The following is a 20162-nucleotide window of genomic DNA, read 5'->3' as shown; positions in this document are numbered from 1 at the left end:
GGGCTTCTTACTTTTACAGTCATGACATAGAAAACACATGTCCTTCTTTTTAATATACTGCACCCTGCCTTTAGGGCTCAATAGGCCAGCCTTAGGGGTGACTTATAAGTACTAACAAGCAGTTGCAATATAATGGGTCTCACATTTGCTCGATTTAGAGCTATTAGCATTGTAAATTCCCAGCTGGACTTTTCTTGCCATGTAGGGGGGTAAAAGGGGCAGGAATGAAAAGGAGAAGGGGTGAGAGGCTAGAAAGGAGAACACGTTTTGTACAGTGGGCAGTCCCACTGTATAAAACTTGAAAGCTCCATGAGCACGACTGAAAAGCAAAATAAACAATGACAAGTAACTACAAGTTACTTGTCATTGTTTGTTTAACTACTAGTTGCTTGTCATTGTTTGTTTTGTTTTTCAGTCGGGCTCATGGCGCTTTCAAGTTTTGTACACCAGTAATCTGCAGTTCCCGCTGTATAAAACCTGAAAGCGCCACAAAGGCAGGAAACAAAAAAATAGTCAGTCCAAACAACAGAAAAACAATCTAGGTGTAATTAAACTATACTTGGCCAGAGCTACTCAGCCAAGAACAGGAAGTGATGTATCGGCTGCCAAACCAATTAGGAGACATCAAAACAAGAGCGACACTGCCTTCAACCTATGGTAAGCGGTAGGTGGGAGCAAAGGTCCATTGCTCATTCCAACAAGCCTTGCAGACAGTGCATGCGCGCTGTCTAGGCTCAACCTAAAAAGGACGGTCTGGGCTTTGCCCATGATGGAAATGGCAAATTCAAGTTACCAATTTAAAAACCTTTCTACCAGGCTTCGGTAGCAGACTGGGAGTCATATTTTGCCTTTTCACGCTTGTGGAAGCTCAAACAGTAGTTTAGTCCAACATATCTCTGCTATAATTTACTAGGAACTTATAAGTAAGGTAGCTTATGCCAATTGGAGGTACACCAATGAAACATACATTTTTAAGGGTTACAGCCCTGGAATTAGGGCCTAGTTGGCAGGACCCAGTGCACTTTCAAAGTAAAAAAACAAGGAGCGTCAGTCCAGAAATGTGGGGGTGATCATGCAAAAAAAACATTTGCTTACAAGCTGCTTCTCTGAATAGTGTGTATAGGTCAGTGAACTTCCCCTGGGCTGCTGCATGGAATGACATTTCCCAGTGTTACATTACAAATGAGGCCCAGCCAAAAGAACTACCACAGGATGGATAGGAAAAAGGATTTTCCTAGTTAAAAAAACCCTCACCCTCCAGGGTTACCCCTTGGTGGCATGCTTCATCATCTGTTTTTTTCCCATTCCGCTACGAAGTGAGGCGTGCCATGACCTATAGGATACGTGGGAGCACTGATGTAGTCTCGTCAATGTGAATCACAGGTGAGATGGGAGTAGTGGGGTCTTTGGTGAGTTAAAAATATCTGTCTCATAGTAATTCCAATGATTTAATAGATCTCTTGGAAGCGGTATGATTGAAAAGGGGCTGCTGAAGTGGGGGGTGTAATGTATCTGACTTCCTAGTCTAAATGTTTTGGAGCCTTAGCCCTAGGCTCCTCTTCAGGACCAAGGTGCATTCCTTGGTGCTACTCCTTGTTTGACTACCTCTAATGAAAGCATAAATAATACATGCTCTGTGATATGGTGCAATTCACCTTACTAATGTGGTGTCATAAGATGATACCTATCATTTATGGTGTCCGTCATTGATACCTGTGGAAATACAATAGAGGCATAGTTATCATAGCCCCCATTTGTAATGGACCGCTATATATGTTGTTTGTGGGTGTGGTGACACCCATTTGCAACATTTGTGTGTGTTGTCAGTAGTGCTTAACTGTGTCACTGAGGCTCTGCTAATGAGAACCTCAGTGCTTATACTCTCTTTGCTCCAAAATTAGTCACTATAGGTGAGTGACTTAATTTACCAATTCAAATTGGCACACTGGACCCCCCCTTATAAGTCCCTAGTATATGGTACCTAGGTACCCAGGGCATTGGGGTTCCAGGAGATCCTTATGGGATGCAGCATTTCTTTTGCCACCCATAAGGAGCTCAGACAAACCCTTCCACAGGGCTGCCACTGCAGCCTGCTTGAAATAGTGCACACACTATTTCACAGCCATTTTCACTGCACTTATGTAACTTATAAGTCACCTATATGACTAACCTTCATTTGCTGAAGGCTAGGTTCAAAGTTACTGAGTCTGACGGCACCCTTGCAATAACAAAGGTGCCCCCACGCTGTCCAGGGCCAAATCCCCGGACTTTGTGAGTGCGGGGATGCCATTACAAGCTTGCACTACATATAGGTCAATACCTATATGTAGCTTCACAATGGCAACTCCGAATATGGCCATGTAAGGTGTTTAAGATCATGGAATTGTCCCCCCATTCACAATATGGTACTGGGGAGCCGATTCCATGCATCCTGGGGGCTCCAGCATGGGCCCCCAGTACTGCCAAACCAGTTCTCTGAGGCTTGCACTGCTGCCACCTCACAGACAGGGTTCTGCCCTCCTGGGGTCTGAGCAGCTCAGTCCCAGGAAGGCAGAACAAAGAATGTCCTTTGGTAGGAGGGTGTTACACCCTCTCACTTTGGAAATAGGTGTTACAGGCTTGGGAGGAGTAGCCTCCCAGAGTCTCTGGGAATGCTTTGAAGGTACAGATGGTGCCCTCCTTGCATAAATCAGTCTACACCGGTTCAGAGACCCCCAGTCCCTGTTCTGGTGCAAAACTGGACAAAGGAAAGGGGAGTGACCACTCCCCTGTCTATCACCACCCCAGGGGTGGTGCCCAGAGCTCCTCCAATGTGTCCCAGACTTCCGCTATCTTGTTTTCCAAGTTGTGGGGACACTCAGGAGGCCTCTCAGTGGCCAGTACCAGCAAGTGACATCAGAGACCCCTCCTGATAGGTGCATACCTGGTTGGGTAGCCAATCCCCCTCTCAGGGATATTTAGGGTCTCTCCTGTGGGGTCCTCTTCAGATTCTGCTGGCAAGTTTCCATCAGGAATCCTCTGCAAACACTGCTTTGTCTTCTGACCTCGGATCAACCGCAGACTGCACCAGGAACCACTGTAAATGCAACAAAGTATCCAGAAGGGCTACTTCGACTCTGCAACTTCAGCTCCAGCCAGCAACTGCAACAGTTTCCACAGTGTGCACGCTCTGAGGACTCCCTGTCTTCACCCTGCACCAGAAGGACCGAAGAAATCTCCCGTGGAGTGATGGAGTCACTCCCCTGCTCCAGCAGGCACCTTGTCAGAGGATGACCAGTGCTCTTGGACTCCTTTCCTGGCGATGAGCATGCTCCTTGGAACACAGGTGGTGGACCCCTTCTACACAGACTGTCCTAAGGTCCTGCTGTCCAAATTTGGAGGAGGTAAGAGCTTCCCTTCCCCGTTTGCCACAGTACCCCTGTGCACCATGTCATCTTCACCTCCTGAGGCCTCTGTGCACTATTTGCAAGAATCCTTAATGCACACCCTGGCCCAGGTCTCCAGCACTCTATCCTGCGATGCTCAACTCACTGAGTTGTTCTCCGGCGGCGTAGGACCTTCATTTGTATTGCTGCAGCAACTACAAATTGCACCTTCTTTGTCCCATTGTCCTACGACCTCCGTGGGTGCTGCCTGGTCATCTGTGGGTTCCCTCCAGTGTTGGGAGCCCCCTCTGCCTTTTCAGTCCAAGTTGAGGCCCCCAGGTCCCTCCTGGGTCCAGGCAGAGCCATTTGGACTCAATCCGCAACAATGCTTGAACCAAGGCTTGTTGGATGAATCCAGCACTGCAGCTCGCCTGCATCCAACATTTCCACATGGGACATCCTTTGCATCATGCAGAAACCTGCAGCCATCTTCTTTGGTGCTCTTCTGCAGACTTCTTCTAACCAGAGAATCCTCTTTTGCACCATCTTCTAAGTTTGCAGATGGCGCTCCAGTCCTTCCTGGAATCTTCTGCGACTTCTGGACTTGGTCTCCTCTCTTTACAGGTCTTCAGGTCCAGGAATCCACCATTTGTTGCTTGCAGTCTTGCTTGGTTCTTGCAATAACTCTAATCACGACTTGTAGTGTGTCCTAAGGAAACTTGCGGTACTTTACTCCTACTTTCTTGGGCTCTGGGGTGGGGTATTTTACTCACATTTGTGGTTTTCTTACACTCCCAGTGACACACTACACTTGCCTAGGGGGGAATTCGTGATTCGCATTCCACTTTCTTAGTGTATGGTTTGTGTTGCCCCTAGGCCTATTTCTTCCTATTGCATTCTATGGTATTTTCTATTGTTTGCACTATGCTATGACTATTTAATTACCTGATTTTGGTGTCTAGTGTAAATATTGTGTATAATACTTACCTCCAGAAGGAGTATTGCCTCTAAGATATTTTTGGCCTTGTGTCAATAAAATAAAGTTACTTTAGTTTTGGTAACACTGAGTATTGTCTTTTATTGTGTATAAGTACTGTGTAACTATAGTGGTATTGCAGGAGCTTTGCATGTCTCCTAGTTCAGCCTAAGCTGCTCTGCTACAGCTACCTCTATCAGCATAAGCTGCTAGAACACAACTATATTTCACTAATAAGGGATAACTGGACCTGGTATAACGTGTAAGTACTCAGGGTACCCACTACAAACCAGGTCAGCTTCATACAGTATGAAGCCAATATTGACATATCAAATCCTCAATCAACTTTGCTGTGAGCTAGAAATATAGGTCCAAATACAACAGTGAATGGGAACCCTCAAATTCGACGTTTGAGGGAGGGGCCGATTAAAGAAATTGTCAACTTTATATGTGAATGGTCTGACAAGGTGCGAGGTAGGTACTCTACGGCCTGCACCACGTTATAGTTCTGTTCACATGTCAAAGTAAACAAAATGTGAGCCCTATTTGCCAAATCTGTTATATTAATTGTGCATCTTTTAAGATAGTGATATTATACGCTAACGGTTCTAATTAAAAATCACAATGAATTAATAATTGTGAAGAGGGTTCTACCTTTTTATATTTCCATTTTCATTTTAAAAGGATGGTTTTGAAGGCTTTTATTAAACCTTATTGTGATGCATTATATTTTATAATTTTCGTTAAAAAATATATTGTTTTCTCTTTGAAATATGTGTGCCCGTGATATCTTTGATAGAGAAAGACATTCACTGATCATTTAAAAGAAAAAACCCCGGTGGATAACTCGGATTATTGTTAAATAGGCCTACTTTTCCTTGATTATAAGCCTGTCAATTGCTTTGCACAATAGAACAAAATACATGCTTTCATTAAATCATTAAGTTGTTGAGCTGCGATCTTGCTACATTGATTGCTTTAACAGTAACGTGTATTTTTCTTTAAAGATTGCAGAGTGGCTTTCAGATGGTTCATCGCCTGCAGTGTGCTTACAAGTGGATGAAAGTCATCGTCCAGTAAAACTGCGTAAAGTTGTTTTGGGATATCCGTGCAGCAGCAATCAAACAGAATTTAAATTTGATTTAACTCTTAACTACAAAATCGCCAGTGTTATACAGACATACGCGGACCAAAAACCAACCCTGGTGGTATTCAGACTATTTATTTCATACTTAAATGAAACTTTTTTGGAGTAGCAAAGCAGTAATTGTCACGTGCTTACCTCATCATCCAGCTCCTTCACAATCTCTCTCTTTGAAATCTTGTGAGGACTATAAACTGTTTATAAGGTTTAAATGTATAGCTAAAAAATTTGCTCCTCTAGGTACCATCCATTTTCTCCCCATTGTGTTTTGTCATGTTTCTCATTTTCTGTCAACAACAAAATTTGAGTTGAGGTTCGAGATTTAAGTCGTTAAAGTTGGAACTATTCATTGTTTATTTTTTTCAGCACCAAAAATTAAGAATGAATAGCGGTCCATCAACTGACTGATTTAAATCTCGAACCTCAAATCAAATTTTTAGTCTTTTGGGCTCTTACGCAGTGAGTTGCATTGTCTGTTTTTCGGTACCGGCTTGAAGAGAACGTGATATACTAAATCGAAACTTCAGGTTCACAAATAAATAAAATAAATACAAGAGTAGGTGGTAGAAGTATATTGTAGGAGCAGTCTCTAGGCCATGCATCATGCTACCCCGGTGCTATCACGCAACTGCACTTTATTGTGTCAGGACTTTTACGCCGATTATGATTGTTGTTAATGATGTGTGTATCTCCAGCTTTATTGTATTAGCTGTCCCATTCATGTGGCCCTGGTCCTCTGCAACCGCCTTCTTGGTGGGAATGCATTCAGCCATGAAATCTAGGCCATGGGAGCCATATGTCACAGTCCTGGTCTACGTTGCTCTAAAGGGTTCCTGTATATACCCTCATCCTCGTATCCTCACCCCCGCCTTAAAAAGATTCACTGCAGGTTTCTGCTGCTTCGGCTCTCACAAGTTCTCTGTTCTTAGTGTGCCATTCTGAGCGGCGTGCTCAATAAAGGCAAATCTGGAGTTACAGGTAGGAGAATCTACTTGAATCTCTGGTGAAACAGGAGGGCTAAAAGGTGTACTTCATAGGGATTATAAGGGTAGACACTGAAATTCCCTAGAGGAATTAGGCATTACCAGGGGAATCAATAAATCTGGTCCTAATTACCATAGTCTTTTCTCATTTTTCCCTGGGATTTCACCCAGAGATTTTTGATTATTCTAGAAATTCAGATACGACCGGTAACTCCTTTAACCAGACCCATCGGGATTTTTGGGGCCCTTGTAATAAACATTATTTTATGTATAGAATACTGTAGGAGGCTGGCCTGGTGTGTGGTGGGCACAAATGGTACTTACACCTTATACCAGGTATCCCTTATTAGTGTAATTTAGTCAGTGTCTAGAAGCCTGTCTCTCTAGAGGTAACTGTGGATGAGCAGCCAAGGCTTATCTAGGAGACATGCAAAGCTCATGCAATACCACTGTAGAAACACTATGTACTTACACAAATGAAAGAAACCAATCAGTGTTACAAAAATAAAGGTACCTTTTTTGGTGACACAAATACCCAAAATACCATAGAGACTAAACTTCCTTAGGAGGTAAGTAATACACAAGTTATATACACTAGTTTGCAGAAAGAGACATAAAAACAGTTAGAAAACAGTGCAATTGGTGAAAATCACAATATTTAGAAATGGGCCTAGGGGGAGCACAAACCATATACTAAGAAAGTAGAATGCGAATGTTGGTTTTCCACCTAGGCAAATTAAGTGTGTAGAGGGGCACTGGGAGTATTAGAAAACACCAAAGGTAAGTACTAGAACCCACCCCAGATCCCAGGAAAGCAGGAGTAAAATACAGTAACTTTCCCAGAACATACAGAAACACAAGAAAGAAGATTATGCCAGAACCAGAAGAGACTGCAAGACACCAACAGTGGACTCCTGAACCTGAAGACATGTGGAAGAAGGGGACCAAGTCCAAGAAGCACAGAAGAGTCCAGGGAGAACAGGAGCCCTTGCTAAGATGGATGAAGATGCAAAAGAAGAACCACCGGTGAAGAAGAACAGTCAGTATTGCACCCAAGAAGACAGAATCAGGTTCCTGATTGGTGAAAGTGATGTCCCACGCCGGATGGAGGATTGTAGTCTGGTTTGCATTGCTGGAGATGGCTACAAGCCTTGCCACACGCAAAGCTCACGGTTAGCGGAAAATAGCACTACCCAGGACCAAGAAGGACCAGGTGGACACTACCCAGGTGGAAGAGTCAGAGGGGGCTCTCAGCAACTCAGAGAGCCCACAGAAGACCAGGCAGTGCGCACAGCATTCCCACAGCTCGAGGACAAAGGAGGTGCAAAAGGAGGCCCGCGCAGAACTACGACAAAAGCTCCCATGCTGCCCGAGAACTACTCAGGAAGATGTGCATCACAGGATAGGGTGCTAGGGGCAGGAGCTTCACGATGCATGAAGAACTTTGTGGAAGGACGCCAACAAGCCTTGGCAACTGCAAAATATGCGGTGCACAGGGTACTGTCTTGTGTGGGGGGGGCAAGCTCTTACCTCCACCAAAGTTAGACAGAAGGACATCAGGACCGTCAGAACCATCATGACCCCTTCAGTCCACCACCCGTGATGCAGGATCCACGTAGCTCAGTAGGTGAGGGGATCCACACAGCTAGTCACCGTTGCAGTAGGTGCCTGCTGAAGAAGGGGAGTGACTCCTTCACCCCAAGGGAGATTCCTTCGCCCCTTCTGGTGCAGGCTGAAGACGGGCAGTCCTCAGAGGATGCACAACTGGTAAACAGTTGCAGTTGCTGGCTGGAGCTGAAGATACAATGTTGCAGAAGGCGTCTTGCTTCTTTGTTGCAGTTTGTAGAGTTCCTGTAGGGTCCAGATGCAGTTTCTTTGGTGAGAAATTGAAGTGGAGGATGCAGAGGCGTCCTGCTGGAGTCTTGCAATCCGAATCTGGAGAACCACCTGTAGGAAAGTACCATCTTGCCTGGCATGTTACACCCATTTTTACTTGTGTTTATGTTTGTTTTTGCCTGTGTCACTGGGATCCTGCTAGCCAGGACCCCAGTGCTCATAATTTGTGCCCTGTATGTGTTCCCTGTGTGGTGCCTAACTGTATCACTTATCACTGAGACTCTGCTAACCAGAACCTCAGTGTTTATGCTCTCTCTGCTTTTAAAATTGTCACTGCAGGCTAGTGACTAATTTTACCAATTCTGATTGGCACACTGGAACACCCTTATAATTCCCTAGTTTATGGTACCTAGCTTCCCAGGGTATTGGGGTTCCAGGAGATTCCTATGGGCTGCAGCATTTCTTTTGCCACCCATAGGGAGCTCAGACAATTCTTACACAGGACTGCCACTGCAGCCTGAGTGAAATAACGTCCACGCTATTTCACAGCCATTTTACACTGCACTTAAGTAACTTATAAGTCATCTATATGTCTAACCCTCTATTAGTGAAGGTTAGGTGCAAAGTTACTTAGTGTGAGGGCACCCTGGCACTAGCCAAGGTGCCCCCACAGTGTTCAGGGCAATTTCCACGGACTTTGTGAGTGCGGGGACACCATTACACACGTGAACTACATATAAGTCAATACCTATGTTTAGCTTCACCATGGTAACTCCGAACATGGCCATATAACATGTCTAAGATCATGGAATTGTCCCCCCAAGCCAAATCTGGTATTGGGGTGGCAATCCCATGCATCCCCGGGGCTCCAGCATGGACCCTGGCTACTGCCAAACTAGCTCTCTGGGGTTTTCTCTGCAGCTACTGCTGCTGCCAACCCTCAGACAGGTTTCTGCCCTCCTGGGGTCTGGGCAGCCCAGTTCCAGGAAGGCAGAACAAAGGATTTCCTCTGAGAGAGGGTGTTACACCCTCTCCCTTTGGAAATAGGTGTTAAGGGCTGGAGAGGAGTAGCCTCCCCCAGCCTCTGGAAATGCTTTGAAGGCCACAGATGGTGCCCTCCTTGCATAAGCCAGTCTACACCAGTTCAGGGAGCCCCCATCCCCTGCTCTGCCGCGAAACTGGACAAAGGAGAGAGGAGTGACCACTTCCCTGTCCATCACCACCCCAGGGGTGGTGCCCAGAGCTCCTCCAGTGTGTCCCAGACCTCTGCCATCTTGAATGCAGAGGTGTGAGGGCACAACGGAGACCTCTGAATGGCCAGTGCCAGCAGGTGGTGTCAGAGACCTCTCCTGATAGGTACTTACCTGGTTAGATAGCCAATCCTCCTCTGAGGGCTATTTAGGGTCTCTCCTGTGGGTTTCTCTTCAGATAACGAATGCAAGAGCTCACCAGAGTTCCTCTGCACTTCTCTCTTTGACTTCTGCCAAGGATCGACCGCTGACTGCTTCAGGATGCCTGCAAAACCGCAACAAAGTAGCAAGACGACTACCAGCAACATTGTAGCGCATAATCCTGCCGGCTTTCTCAACTGTTTCCTGGTGGTGCATGCTCTGAGGGCTGTCTGTCTTCACCCTGCACTGAAAGCCAAGAAGAAATCTCCTGTGGGTCGACGGAATCTCCCCCCTGCCAACGCAGGCACCAAACTTCTGCATCAGCGGTCCTCTGGGTCCCCTCTTATCATGACAAGCGTGGTCCCTGGAACACAGGAGCTGGATCCAAGTGACCCCGACAGTCCAGTGGCCTTCTGTCCAAATTTGCTGGAGGTAAGTCCTTGCCTCACCATGCCAGACAGTAATCCTGTGTACTGCGTGATCTGCAGCTGCTAGGGCTTCTGTGCACTTTTGCAAGACTTCCTTTGTGCACAGCACAGCCCAGGTCCCCAGCACTCCGTCCTGCATTGCCCAACTCGCTGAGTTGGCCTCCGACTTCGTGGGACCCTCTTTTGTTGTGCTGAGACGACCGCCGTGCTCAGATTTTCTGAATGCCTGCTCAGGTGCTTCTGCGGGTGTTGTCTGCTTCTGCGTGGGCTCTCTCAATTGCTGAGCACCCCTTCTGTCTCCTCCTCCAAGGGGCAACCTCCTGGTCCTTCCTGGGCCCTGGCAGCACTCAAAATCTTCAACGATGACTCTTGCAGCTAGCAAGGCTTGTTTGCGGTCTTTCTGTGTGGAAGCAACTCTGCATCCTCCAGCACCCCGTGGGACATCTTCTGACCAAAGGAGAAGTTCCTGGCTCCTTCCGTTGTTGCAGAATCTTCAGCTTCTTCCACCCAGAGGCAGCCCTTTTGCACCTTCATCCGGGGTTTAGTGGGCCCCTGCCCCCCCTGGACACTTGCGTGACTCTTGGACTTGGTCCCCTTCCTTTGCAGGTCCTCGGGTCCAGGAATCCATCTTCATTGCTTTGCAGTCAGTTGTTGTCTTTGCAGAATCCCCTATCTCGACCTTACTGTCTTTCTGGGGTAGTAGGGTAACTTTACTCCTACTTTTCAGGGTCTTGGGTGGGGTATCTTGGACACCCTTAGTGTTTTCTTACACTCCCAGTGACCCTCTACACATTACACTAGGCCTGGGGTCCATTCGTGGTTCGCATTCCACTTTTGGAGTATATGGTTTGTGTTGCCCCAGACCTATTTTCTCCTATTGCATTCCATTGTGTTCTACAGTGTTTGCACTACTTTTCTAAGTGTTTTACCTACCTGCTTTTGGTTTGTGTGTATATTTTGTGTATATTACTTACCTCCTAAGGGAGTATATCCTCTGAGATACTTTTGGCATATTGTCACTAAAATAAAGTAACTTTATTTTTAGTAACTCTGAGTATTGTGTTTTCTTATGATTTAGTGCCATATGATATAAGTAGTATAGTAGGAGCTTTGCATGTCTCCTAGTTCAGCCTAAGCTGCTCTGGTAGAGCTACCTCTATCAGCCTAAGCTGCTAGAACACTACTAATCTACTAATAAGGGATAACAGGACCTGGCACAAGGTGTAAGTACCATCAGGTACCCAGTATAAGCCAGGCCAGCCTCCTACACCACCCAAAAGAGACACCCTAAATAGCACTGAAAGGGGGATTGGTCATCTAACCAGGTAAGCACATATTAGGGGAGGGCTCTGACGTCACCTGCTGGCACTGGCCACTCAGATGCTCCCAGAGTTCCCTGCCAACCTTGAATCCAAGATGACAAAATCCAGGGACCCTCTGGAGGAGCTCTAAGCACCACCCCTGGTATGGTGATGGACAGGGGAGTGGTCACTCCCCTTTCCTTTGTCCAGTTTCATGCCAGAGCAGGGACTGGAGTATGCAAGGAGGGCACCAAATGTGTCCTTCAAAGCATTTCCAGTGGCTTGGGAGGCTACCCCTCCCAAGCCTGTAACACCTACTTCCAAAGGGAGAGGGTGTAACACCCCTTTCCTAAAGGAAACCCTTTGTTCTGCCTTCCTGGGCTCAAGCTTTACAAGCAACAGGAGGGCAGAACTGTCTGAGAGGTGGCAACAGCTGGGGCTGCCTGAAAAAACCTCAGAAGGCTGAAATGGCAATACTGGGGGTCCTCTAAGGACCCCCCAGGGTGCATGGAACCATACAACCAATGTTTGCAAAAACATGGGGGTGTGATTCCAACATGTTTGAAACCAAACATGGCTATATTCGGAGTTACCATTGTGAAACTGCACATAGGTAGTAACTTATGTGTAGTGCACACGTAAAATGGCATCCCTGCACTCACGAAGTCTAGGAAAATGGTCCTGGATGTCATGGGGGCACCTCTGCTAGTGCAGGGGTGCCCTCACACACAGGTGCACAGCGCCCAGCCTTCAGGGTTGGAAGTCCTGGTTTATGGGTGACTTATAAGTGACCCAGTGCCATGTAAATGGCTGTGAAAGGGTGCGTGCACCATGTCACACAAGTTGCAATGCCAGTCCTGTAGAAGCCTTTGCACGGGCTCCCTATCGGTGGCAAAAGAAACGCTGCAGCCCATAGGGGTCCCCTGGAACTCCAATGTCTTTGGCACGAGGGACTTATAAGGGTTGACCAGTATGCCAATTTGGGATGAAATACTGGGTTACCAGTATGCAGTGACAGAGATCAGGATCCCAGTGACACAGTCAAACACACTGACATTAGGCAGAAGCTGGAGGTAACATGCCAAAAAGAGGGTACTTTCCTACAGGGCACCAGGTCTCTGTCCCTGTAGTTCAAGAATTGCACTATCAGCAGGTGCAAGGTGGCCCTGGGGCACCGACTTCTATGCTGGGACTCTATGCACCCTTTCGATGGGAAAACAGTTGGCTATCTGGTCGGCTGGGAGGAAGGGCCGCAACCAGTCCTCCAGGAACCGCTCTGGTCTCAGACCCTCCACCCCTTCTGAGAACTGCAAGAATCACAAGTTATTATGCCTGGATCCCCCTTCGGCATCCTTCACACGGGCTGCCAGTTCACCAGAGAGACCCCTACATTTCTGAACTATCTGGGTCAGGTCTCACACCATAGGCAGCCATGTTTCAGCCTAGGTCACACATTGTGTGGTTTTCTTCAAGCCTTGCCGAAGCAGGGCCACATTCCCTCTCACTGCCCCATTTTGGGTCTCCAGCACGTGGTGCGATGATTCAGTAGCCCACAGGATGTCCTTCATCCCCAGATGGGGGGACCCCTTCCGCATCCATGAACACCACCACAGGCCTGGTGTCATCCACCCCCCATATGCTGCCGGCACCAGAGGTTTAGCAAATGTGTCCAGTTTCCCCTGTTTGGACTGAGGTTTTTCCTTTGCTATCTTGAATGATGATGTGACGAACTCCGGGAAACAGCCTGTTGAGGAGTGGCCCACCGCACTTCTGTACCCCCCCATAAGGGTGGGTGGCACGATTAACTGCTATCATGCGGCCGGCAATGAGGTCAGTCTCCCCTCTTGTAGATGCGGCCTACTCCCAAGGCACTAAATGCAATCCATAGACTGGGGGGGGCACACCCCACATGAAAATGATCCAGGTGTAGGGTGTCCAGGACCTCAGGGAGACTAACAGGAGGCCCGCTCGATCCCTACCCATGGAGAGAGGGTGGCACAAGCAGCCACAATCCTTGCACCATCAAGTGGTGGCGCCACCAGCATGCTCTACAACCCTCACCCGCAAATCCATCCCAGCAGCATGTTCAGTCACAAAAAACAAGGAGGCCACCCCTTGCTGTTCCTCTAATGGGCCTGACCACGAGGTCCAAGGCCTGCCACACCATCGCATCCTGGAGAATCATGGCTACTCTCCCCGGCAGAGAATCCCACCTTCCTGCCTCTCTGGGGCCTCTGTGCCATCAAGGGGGTGGCATGGCAGCCATTATCTGCTCTTGGGGCACTCCACTGAACACAAGTCTCTCTCAAGGCCTGGCTCCTCACCTCTTGAATCTCCCAGACTCCATTTTGGACCTGAGAGGCTCTTCAGTAAAGCGTCCCTTGCCGCCCCCAGGTATTGCATCACAGGTCTCCAGTATTCTCTGCAGGCACCACCATCCTTCAGGGCAGTCGTGCACCACCACAGGCTGATGATGGGGCCTTAGCAGTGACCGACAGTCTCAGGATGGTTTGTGCTGCACAGAAGTGCTACTAAATGGTGAATGCCATTTGCTCTTCCAGACCTCGCTTGATCAAGCTTTTTTTGAAACAATCTCAAATTAATTTAATCTATGCTCCCTCCTGACCCAATTCAGATAGGAGTTCCAAGACATCTTATCACTCTTGTGTACAAGCAATGTGTTAAAAGTTCACGTTTTGGGAGATGTGCATCTGCGTGAGCTCCAATCTGATCTCCCCCGCCTGGGTTCCTCACCCTGTATGGAGGACCTCTGCACCCCTGCAAGATTAGAGAACATGCCATGAGAACCAATGGCAAAATTTGAGCTCCCCGCTGAGCGATGGAGGGGTAAAACTTACTTGCACAAGGGCAGGCTGCCGGGGTTCTGCACGACTAGAATACTGGCGGTGGCCATGTTGTGGCCTCTGCCTCTTCAGCGACACCAGAATGAGGTGACCCTCAACTTAACAAGCTATCCTTCTGTGGTCCAAGGTACGGACCAGTGGAGCATCCGGCAACAGGACTGCCACAGTCAAAACCTATGGTACAATCAGCAGCGACCATAGTCCTGAACATGCCGGCCACTGGTGCTCAACATGATAGGCTGCTGCACCCTTAGAGCAGAGACCAGTTACACGAAGTACAGAGCCTGGCTGGCTCATTGCCATGCGCAGTTCAACGATGGGCCAAACTGAAGCGACACAGCAGGTGGTGGGTTGCCTCCTATTCAGAGTTTCTGAGCGTGAAATTGAGGCCTTGGGGAGTGGCAGAGCTGTTTTTGAGCATCACAGCCAGCACTAATGTTACTGGAGGCAGGGGGCAAAGGGGCTGTGCAGTGAGACAAATTTTGAGTGGTGGCTTTTTAAGAGGTTCTGCTTTTGTCTCCAGCATCACCCAGATGAGCCCCGGGGGCCTGCTGCCATCTGATCAATTTAAAAACTGCAAGGGGACTCCCGTTGTCCACTGAGCAAAAATAAAAATAACGCATAACAACCAATATGAGCAAAAAGAAAACTTTTTTTGACAACTCAAAACAATTTCTTTTTGAAAACATTATTATGAAATATATTCATCTTGGGACACAATGACAAAGGGGACAGAGAATAGATATGGGCAGGAGAATAACAAAATAGATTGGGTGAAGAGGGCAATGTGGGGAGACAAAAGAAAAAGGGGAAGAAGAAAAGGAGAGCAGGGAGAATAAGAATGCCTGAAAGGTAGACAGAGGGAGTGTGGAGGAAGAGGTTAGGGAGAAAAAGTGATGAAAGCAAGTGGAGAGAAGAGCGGGAATTGGTAATGAGAGAGAACAAAAGCTCGGAAGCGAAAGTGGAGAGGATGGAGACAAGAAGGTGAATTACGAAAGGAATAATGGAGAGGAGATAAAGGCGGGAGAGAGTGTCAAAGATCTCCTGGTCTATGAGAACAAAGAAGTGATACTACCTCATCTGCTCTGTCCTAGCTCTCTCCTTCATTCTATAGCTTAGTTTAGAGGCTATTGGCATTCCAGGAGGTAGCCCGAATTGTAGAGTACAATCCACTGGTGGAATGTCCTTCATAAAAGGTACAGAATAATAAATGAAATTCCACCAGTTGATTCTCCTTTGATTTTAGCTCTCCACTAAACAGAAGAGCACTTTCTGTTACTGTCTGCAGCAAGGCAATAAATGGGACACAACAAAATATAACAGTAGGTGTCAAGGGGCAAAGGGAAGTCAAGTGAGTGGGATTAAGAGGCAAGAGCATGACTGGAGAAAAAGGAAGGTTCGCAAGACAGATAAATTAAATAACACTCGAAGGAGAGATATCGAATGAGATGAGGAATAAGGGTGTGAGAAATAAAAGAAACAACTAAAACCCCTATAGGTGAGACACAGGAGTGAGAGAGACAGGGATGGGATTTGTAGACTGAGAGACACAGATTGAAAAAGATAGGGAAAATGAGAGGGACAGAGAGAAGAACATAGGTAGAATGAGTGGCACCACAGAGAAGAAAAGAAGTAGAGAAGGCAAGATCAAAAGAGGAAGAACCAGAGAGGGACACAACAAGTGATAAGGAGAATGATAGAGGTGTACACAGCAAGTAAGAAAGAGATATGGAGAAAGTGCGAAAGAAAGGCAGAATAGGAGATAGAAAAAGAAAAGTTGATGTTAGAAACAAATAAATAGACATACTGAGAGCTGGAATATCAGACAGATAGTTGCACTTGGCGATAGTGGCGGTGAAATGAGGGAAAAGAGAAAGGGGTGATAAAAGAGAAGGGATGCATATGTGTTTCGGTGAGAGAAGGCGATGGGGCACATAATTCCTAGGATATGAATTGAAAGGTTGCATTTGGAGTGAATTCCTGTAGCTTTTCCAGATTCAAATTGTCTCTCCCCATGACACAAAAGGCCTCAAGTAACAACCTGTGTGCATTGCCCAAAGACATGGCTTGCAGAGAAGCTTCTAGGTCACAACTCAAAAAGGAATCCTTGCATAGCTCTGAGGTGTGCGACGATGGATTCATTGCTACAACTTCCCAGGGAGTTTGGCAGTCACCGAAGGGTGGGTGGCAGCTACATAGGATCAGAATGTGACCAAAACAGCCACTGGCTCGAGAGCGAACAAGAACTTCAGGGGCATGTGTAGGAAAGTTCCCTATTTGTATGGTCACCTCCATGCTTTTTTCTCCAGTGCTGATGGTTATGAATCCAAAGGTGCACTGGAGCCTGCTAACCAGGCCCCAGTGCCAGCTAGTGCTCTCTCCCTAAAATATGATGCATGTGAACTGGTATCCCCAATTGACAATCACTTTAGCACCATCGTATGTCCTTGGTACGTCTGCGCTACCCATAGCATGTGAAAGTAAACAAATGACAGTAGTCTTGTCATTGTAGACTGCAGGAGCAGAACAAACTGCCCAAGCTCAACTTTGCCCTCACCAAGAGTGTCAAAGCCATAGCACTATCTTTAATATATGTTAGTTACCCTAAGATAGCCTCCTGAACTCAGGAGGCAGGGTGCTTTATATAAAAGGTGTGGCTATGTAAGTGCAAGCTTATATGTCTCCATAATAGCCTCTTTCCATTAATGGCTACTATAAGCGTTCAGGGGTTCATAGGATAATATGGGCTGGCACCTGAGCATCCAAGGGTGCCAGTTCCATTATGGTTCCACTGAAATGTGTCATGTTTGGTATCAAAAAACCTCTCTCAACGAATCCGACTTGTGCTGAAAGTCAAATTTAATATGACGTGCACACAGGTGGCTCCTTTAGAGGTTGCCCACATGGTTGCCCCAGCCTTCCTCTGCCCTAGCCTTCGAGCTCCTCCCACCAAGACAGGAATCTGACCCCCTGCCAGGAAGTGTTAACACTCCTCGGAGTCAGAATCAAAGGCCTGCCTGGGCGGGAGTTGTTACCTCCCTCTCTGTCAGGATAGCTAGGAAAGTGGCACATCAAATCTGTGAGCTTCAAAAAATACACTGCCTCTGAAATACAATTTGGCTACCTCCCAGAGGGGGACAAAGCCATCCCCCTGCCCTAGGTACATTTGCAGCCCATGCCGGTGGAAAAATTAGACAGTTAAGAGGGGTACACACTCAGAAGGCTAGCCACACAACTAGGTTGGGCTTCCTGGTGTTAACAGCCAGGGATGGGTTCTGCATTTTTGAAAAGTGGCAGAATAGAGGCTTCTGGGTTGAAAATGTGTCCCCCTCTACAGGAAGTGGTCACACCAGGGGCAGACTAGCCATTGGGGCTAGTAACCCATTGTCTACCAGCACCCATATGCCTAATGCCCCCAAAATCTAGGACTTAAGGGGCTCGTCAGACACCAGAATCTCAGCTCTGACAAACGTGCAACAAAGGACAAAAAAGGGACCCACAACTGTGACTTCAGGGTCTGGGTCTGCACAAGGCAAAGGCATGATAACATGCACCTGTGGCAACCATCCTGCAACTGTGAAACCCTGACTTGTCCTAGACTAGAGACTGGCTCCAAAGGAAAGCGGAACTAATCTGTAAGCCATAGGAAGCTCCAGAACTCCCTTGGACTACAGGTACTAGTTCCCAGCGTACCTAAAAGCTATGTGGAATGAATGTGGCGTGACCTATAAGTTTACTACCTCCTATCACCCTCAGACAAATGGTTTAATTGAGAGATGAAGGCATGATAATGGGTTTAACAAAACAATTCAGAAGAATATGGGATGTCCTGTTACCCTGCCTCTTGTTTGCATACAGAGAGGTGCCTCAGAAGGGGGTTGGCTTTAGCCCTTTTGCACTTTTGTTTGGCTATCCTCTGAGGGGGTCCCTTATGTTTGTTGAGGGAAGGTTGGGAGAGATTCCCTCAAAGAGCCCAAACTTGACATTGTGGACTATGTACTGAGTCTGCATTCTCGCACGGTTGAGTATATGAAAAAGCAAGCAGGGATCTGGAGGCCCTGACCAAAGGTCAGCCCTGGTCGAATTCAAACCAGGTCAATTGGTATGGGTTTTGGAGCCTGTGGCTCTAGGGCCCTCCAGGACAAGTGGACCGGGCACTATCCTATCTTGGAAAGGAAAGGAGAAGTCACTTACCTGGTAGACTTGGGCACCCCTAAGGATCTGCACAGAGTACCCAATGTAAATTGCCTAAAACCACACCAAGACTGGGCTGGCATGGCCATGCTCATGGTCACTGATGGAGGCCAGGAGGAGGAAAGTGAACTCTTCTCTGACTTATTGTCAAATAACCCAAAAGAGGTTTCACTAGAGAGCATTGTGTTGTCAGACTCTTACTGCAGAACAGCAAGCTGGTTTCATGCAAGTCCTAAACCAGTTTGCTGAGCTCTTCCCTTTTACTCCTGCTCAGACAACATTGTGTATCCATGATGTGGACACAGGTGACAGCCCCCCTATCAAAAACAACATTTATAGACTGTCTGATAAAGTCAAAGCCTACATCAAAGCTGAAGTATGCAAGATTCTGGAGCTAAGAGTGATAGAGCCTTCTTACAGTCCCTGGGCTAGCCTAGTGGTACTTGTCCCCAAACCTCACTCAAAGGGTGACAAACCAGAGATGAGGTTCTGTGTGAATTACTGGGTCTCAATGCAGTCACTAAAACTGATGCACACCTGATACCAAGAGTAGATGAGCACATTGATAAGTTGGGCGCAGCCAATTTCTTAAGTACCTTTGATTTAACATCAGGGTATTGGCTGACTGGTCTCACCTAGGGAGCCAAGGAGAGAACAGCTTTTTCTACCCCAGATGGCCACTTTGAGTTCAAAGAAATGCTTTTTGAATTGTAAAATGCCTGTCACTTTCCAAAGGTTGGTGAATACAGCTATTTCAGGTTAGAAAGACTATAGTGCAGCATATCTGGATGATATTGCTGTATTTAATTCCACATGAGAGAATCACCTGGTCCACCTGAGTGACGTTCTGCAGGCCCTGCAGTAGGCAGACCTCACTATCAAGGCCAGTAAGTGTAAGATAGGGCAGAGGTCAGTTTGCTACTTGGGTCACCTTGTGGGTGTAGGCCAAGTGAGTCCCCTCCCGCCCAAAATACTGACTATCCTCTGTTGAGAGGCTCCTAGGACTCAGAATCAAGGAGATTTGTGAAGAGGTTCTGGTACCATTGTGGCCCCTTTCACTGAGCTCACTACCAAAAAGCAGCCTAGGTAGGTCATCTGGACCACAGGATGCTAAAAAACCTTTGACACCCTGAAGGAGACTATGGGCCTCATTATGAGTTTGGCGGGTGGCAAACTCATACAACTAGACTGCCATTGCAGCCTAAACCCCACTGGCCCTATTTTGAATGTCCTGCTGGGCCGGCGGGCAGAAACAGTGTTTCTGTCTAGCGGGAAACAGGGCTGTAACATTGCAAACAGCTCGTAATCGAGCCGGCTTCAATGTGGCGGTGCGGTGGGTGCAGTAGCACCCATTGTGCATTCCACTGCCCGTAATCCGGAATGCGCGACGGGGTTATGCACGGGGGCCCCTGTACTGCCCATGCCAAGTGCATGGGAAGTGCATTGGCCCAAAAGGGGCCCCCAATGCCCCATTCCGCAGGCCTTTCCAGGGCAGTGAAACTCCCATGAAAAGGCTGGTGGTATGGGGACTCGTAATCCCCAGGGGGGCGCTGCATGCAGTGCCACGCTGGCAGATAACAACCGATGGGATCGCCAGGCTGCCGACTGGTGGCAACATGGTGTTGCCAGCAGTCGGACTGTGACAGCTCCGCCACGGTCATAATGTGGTGGTCAGACTGT

General features: G+C 47.5%; 1 protein-coding gene across 1 annotated transcript in view; it reads left to right on the top strand.

The window, feature by feature from the left end:
• The window catches only part of HFM1 (helicase for meiosis 1), a 2166952-nt gene that overhangs the window by 541294 nt on the left and 1605496 nt on the right, over window positions 1-20162 (top strand). The window contains exon 6 of the mRNA XM_069233212.1: window positions 5349-5549. Within this exon, the coding sequence (XP_069089313.1) occupies window positions 5349-5549 (201 nt within the window). The remainder of the gene's footprint in view (window positions 1-5348; window positions 5550-20162) is intronic.

Source organism: Pleurodeles waltl, chromosome 4_2 (genome assembly GCF_031143425.1).
Source record: "Pleurodeles waltl isolate 20211129_DDA chromosome 4_2, aPleWal1.hap1.20221129, whole genome shotgun sequence".
Lineage (NCBI taxonomy): Eukaryota > Metazoa > Chordata > Amphibia > Caudata > Salamandridae > Pleurodeles > Pleurodeles waltl.
Note: the sequence above shows the minus strand (reverse complement) of the source record. Positions and strands in the feature narration are given on the sequence as shown.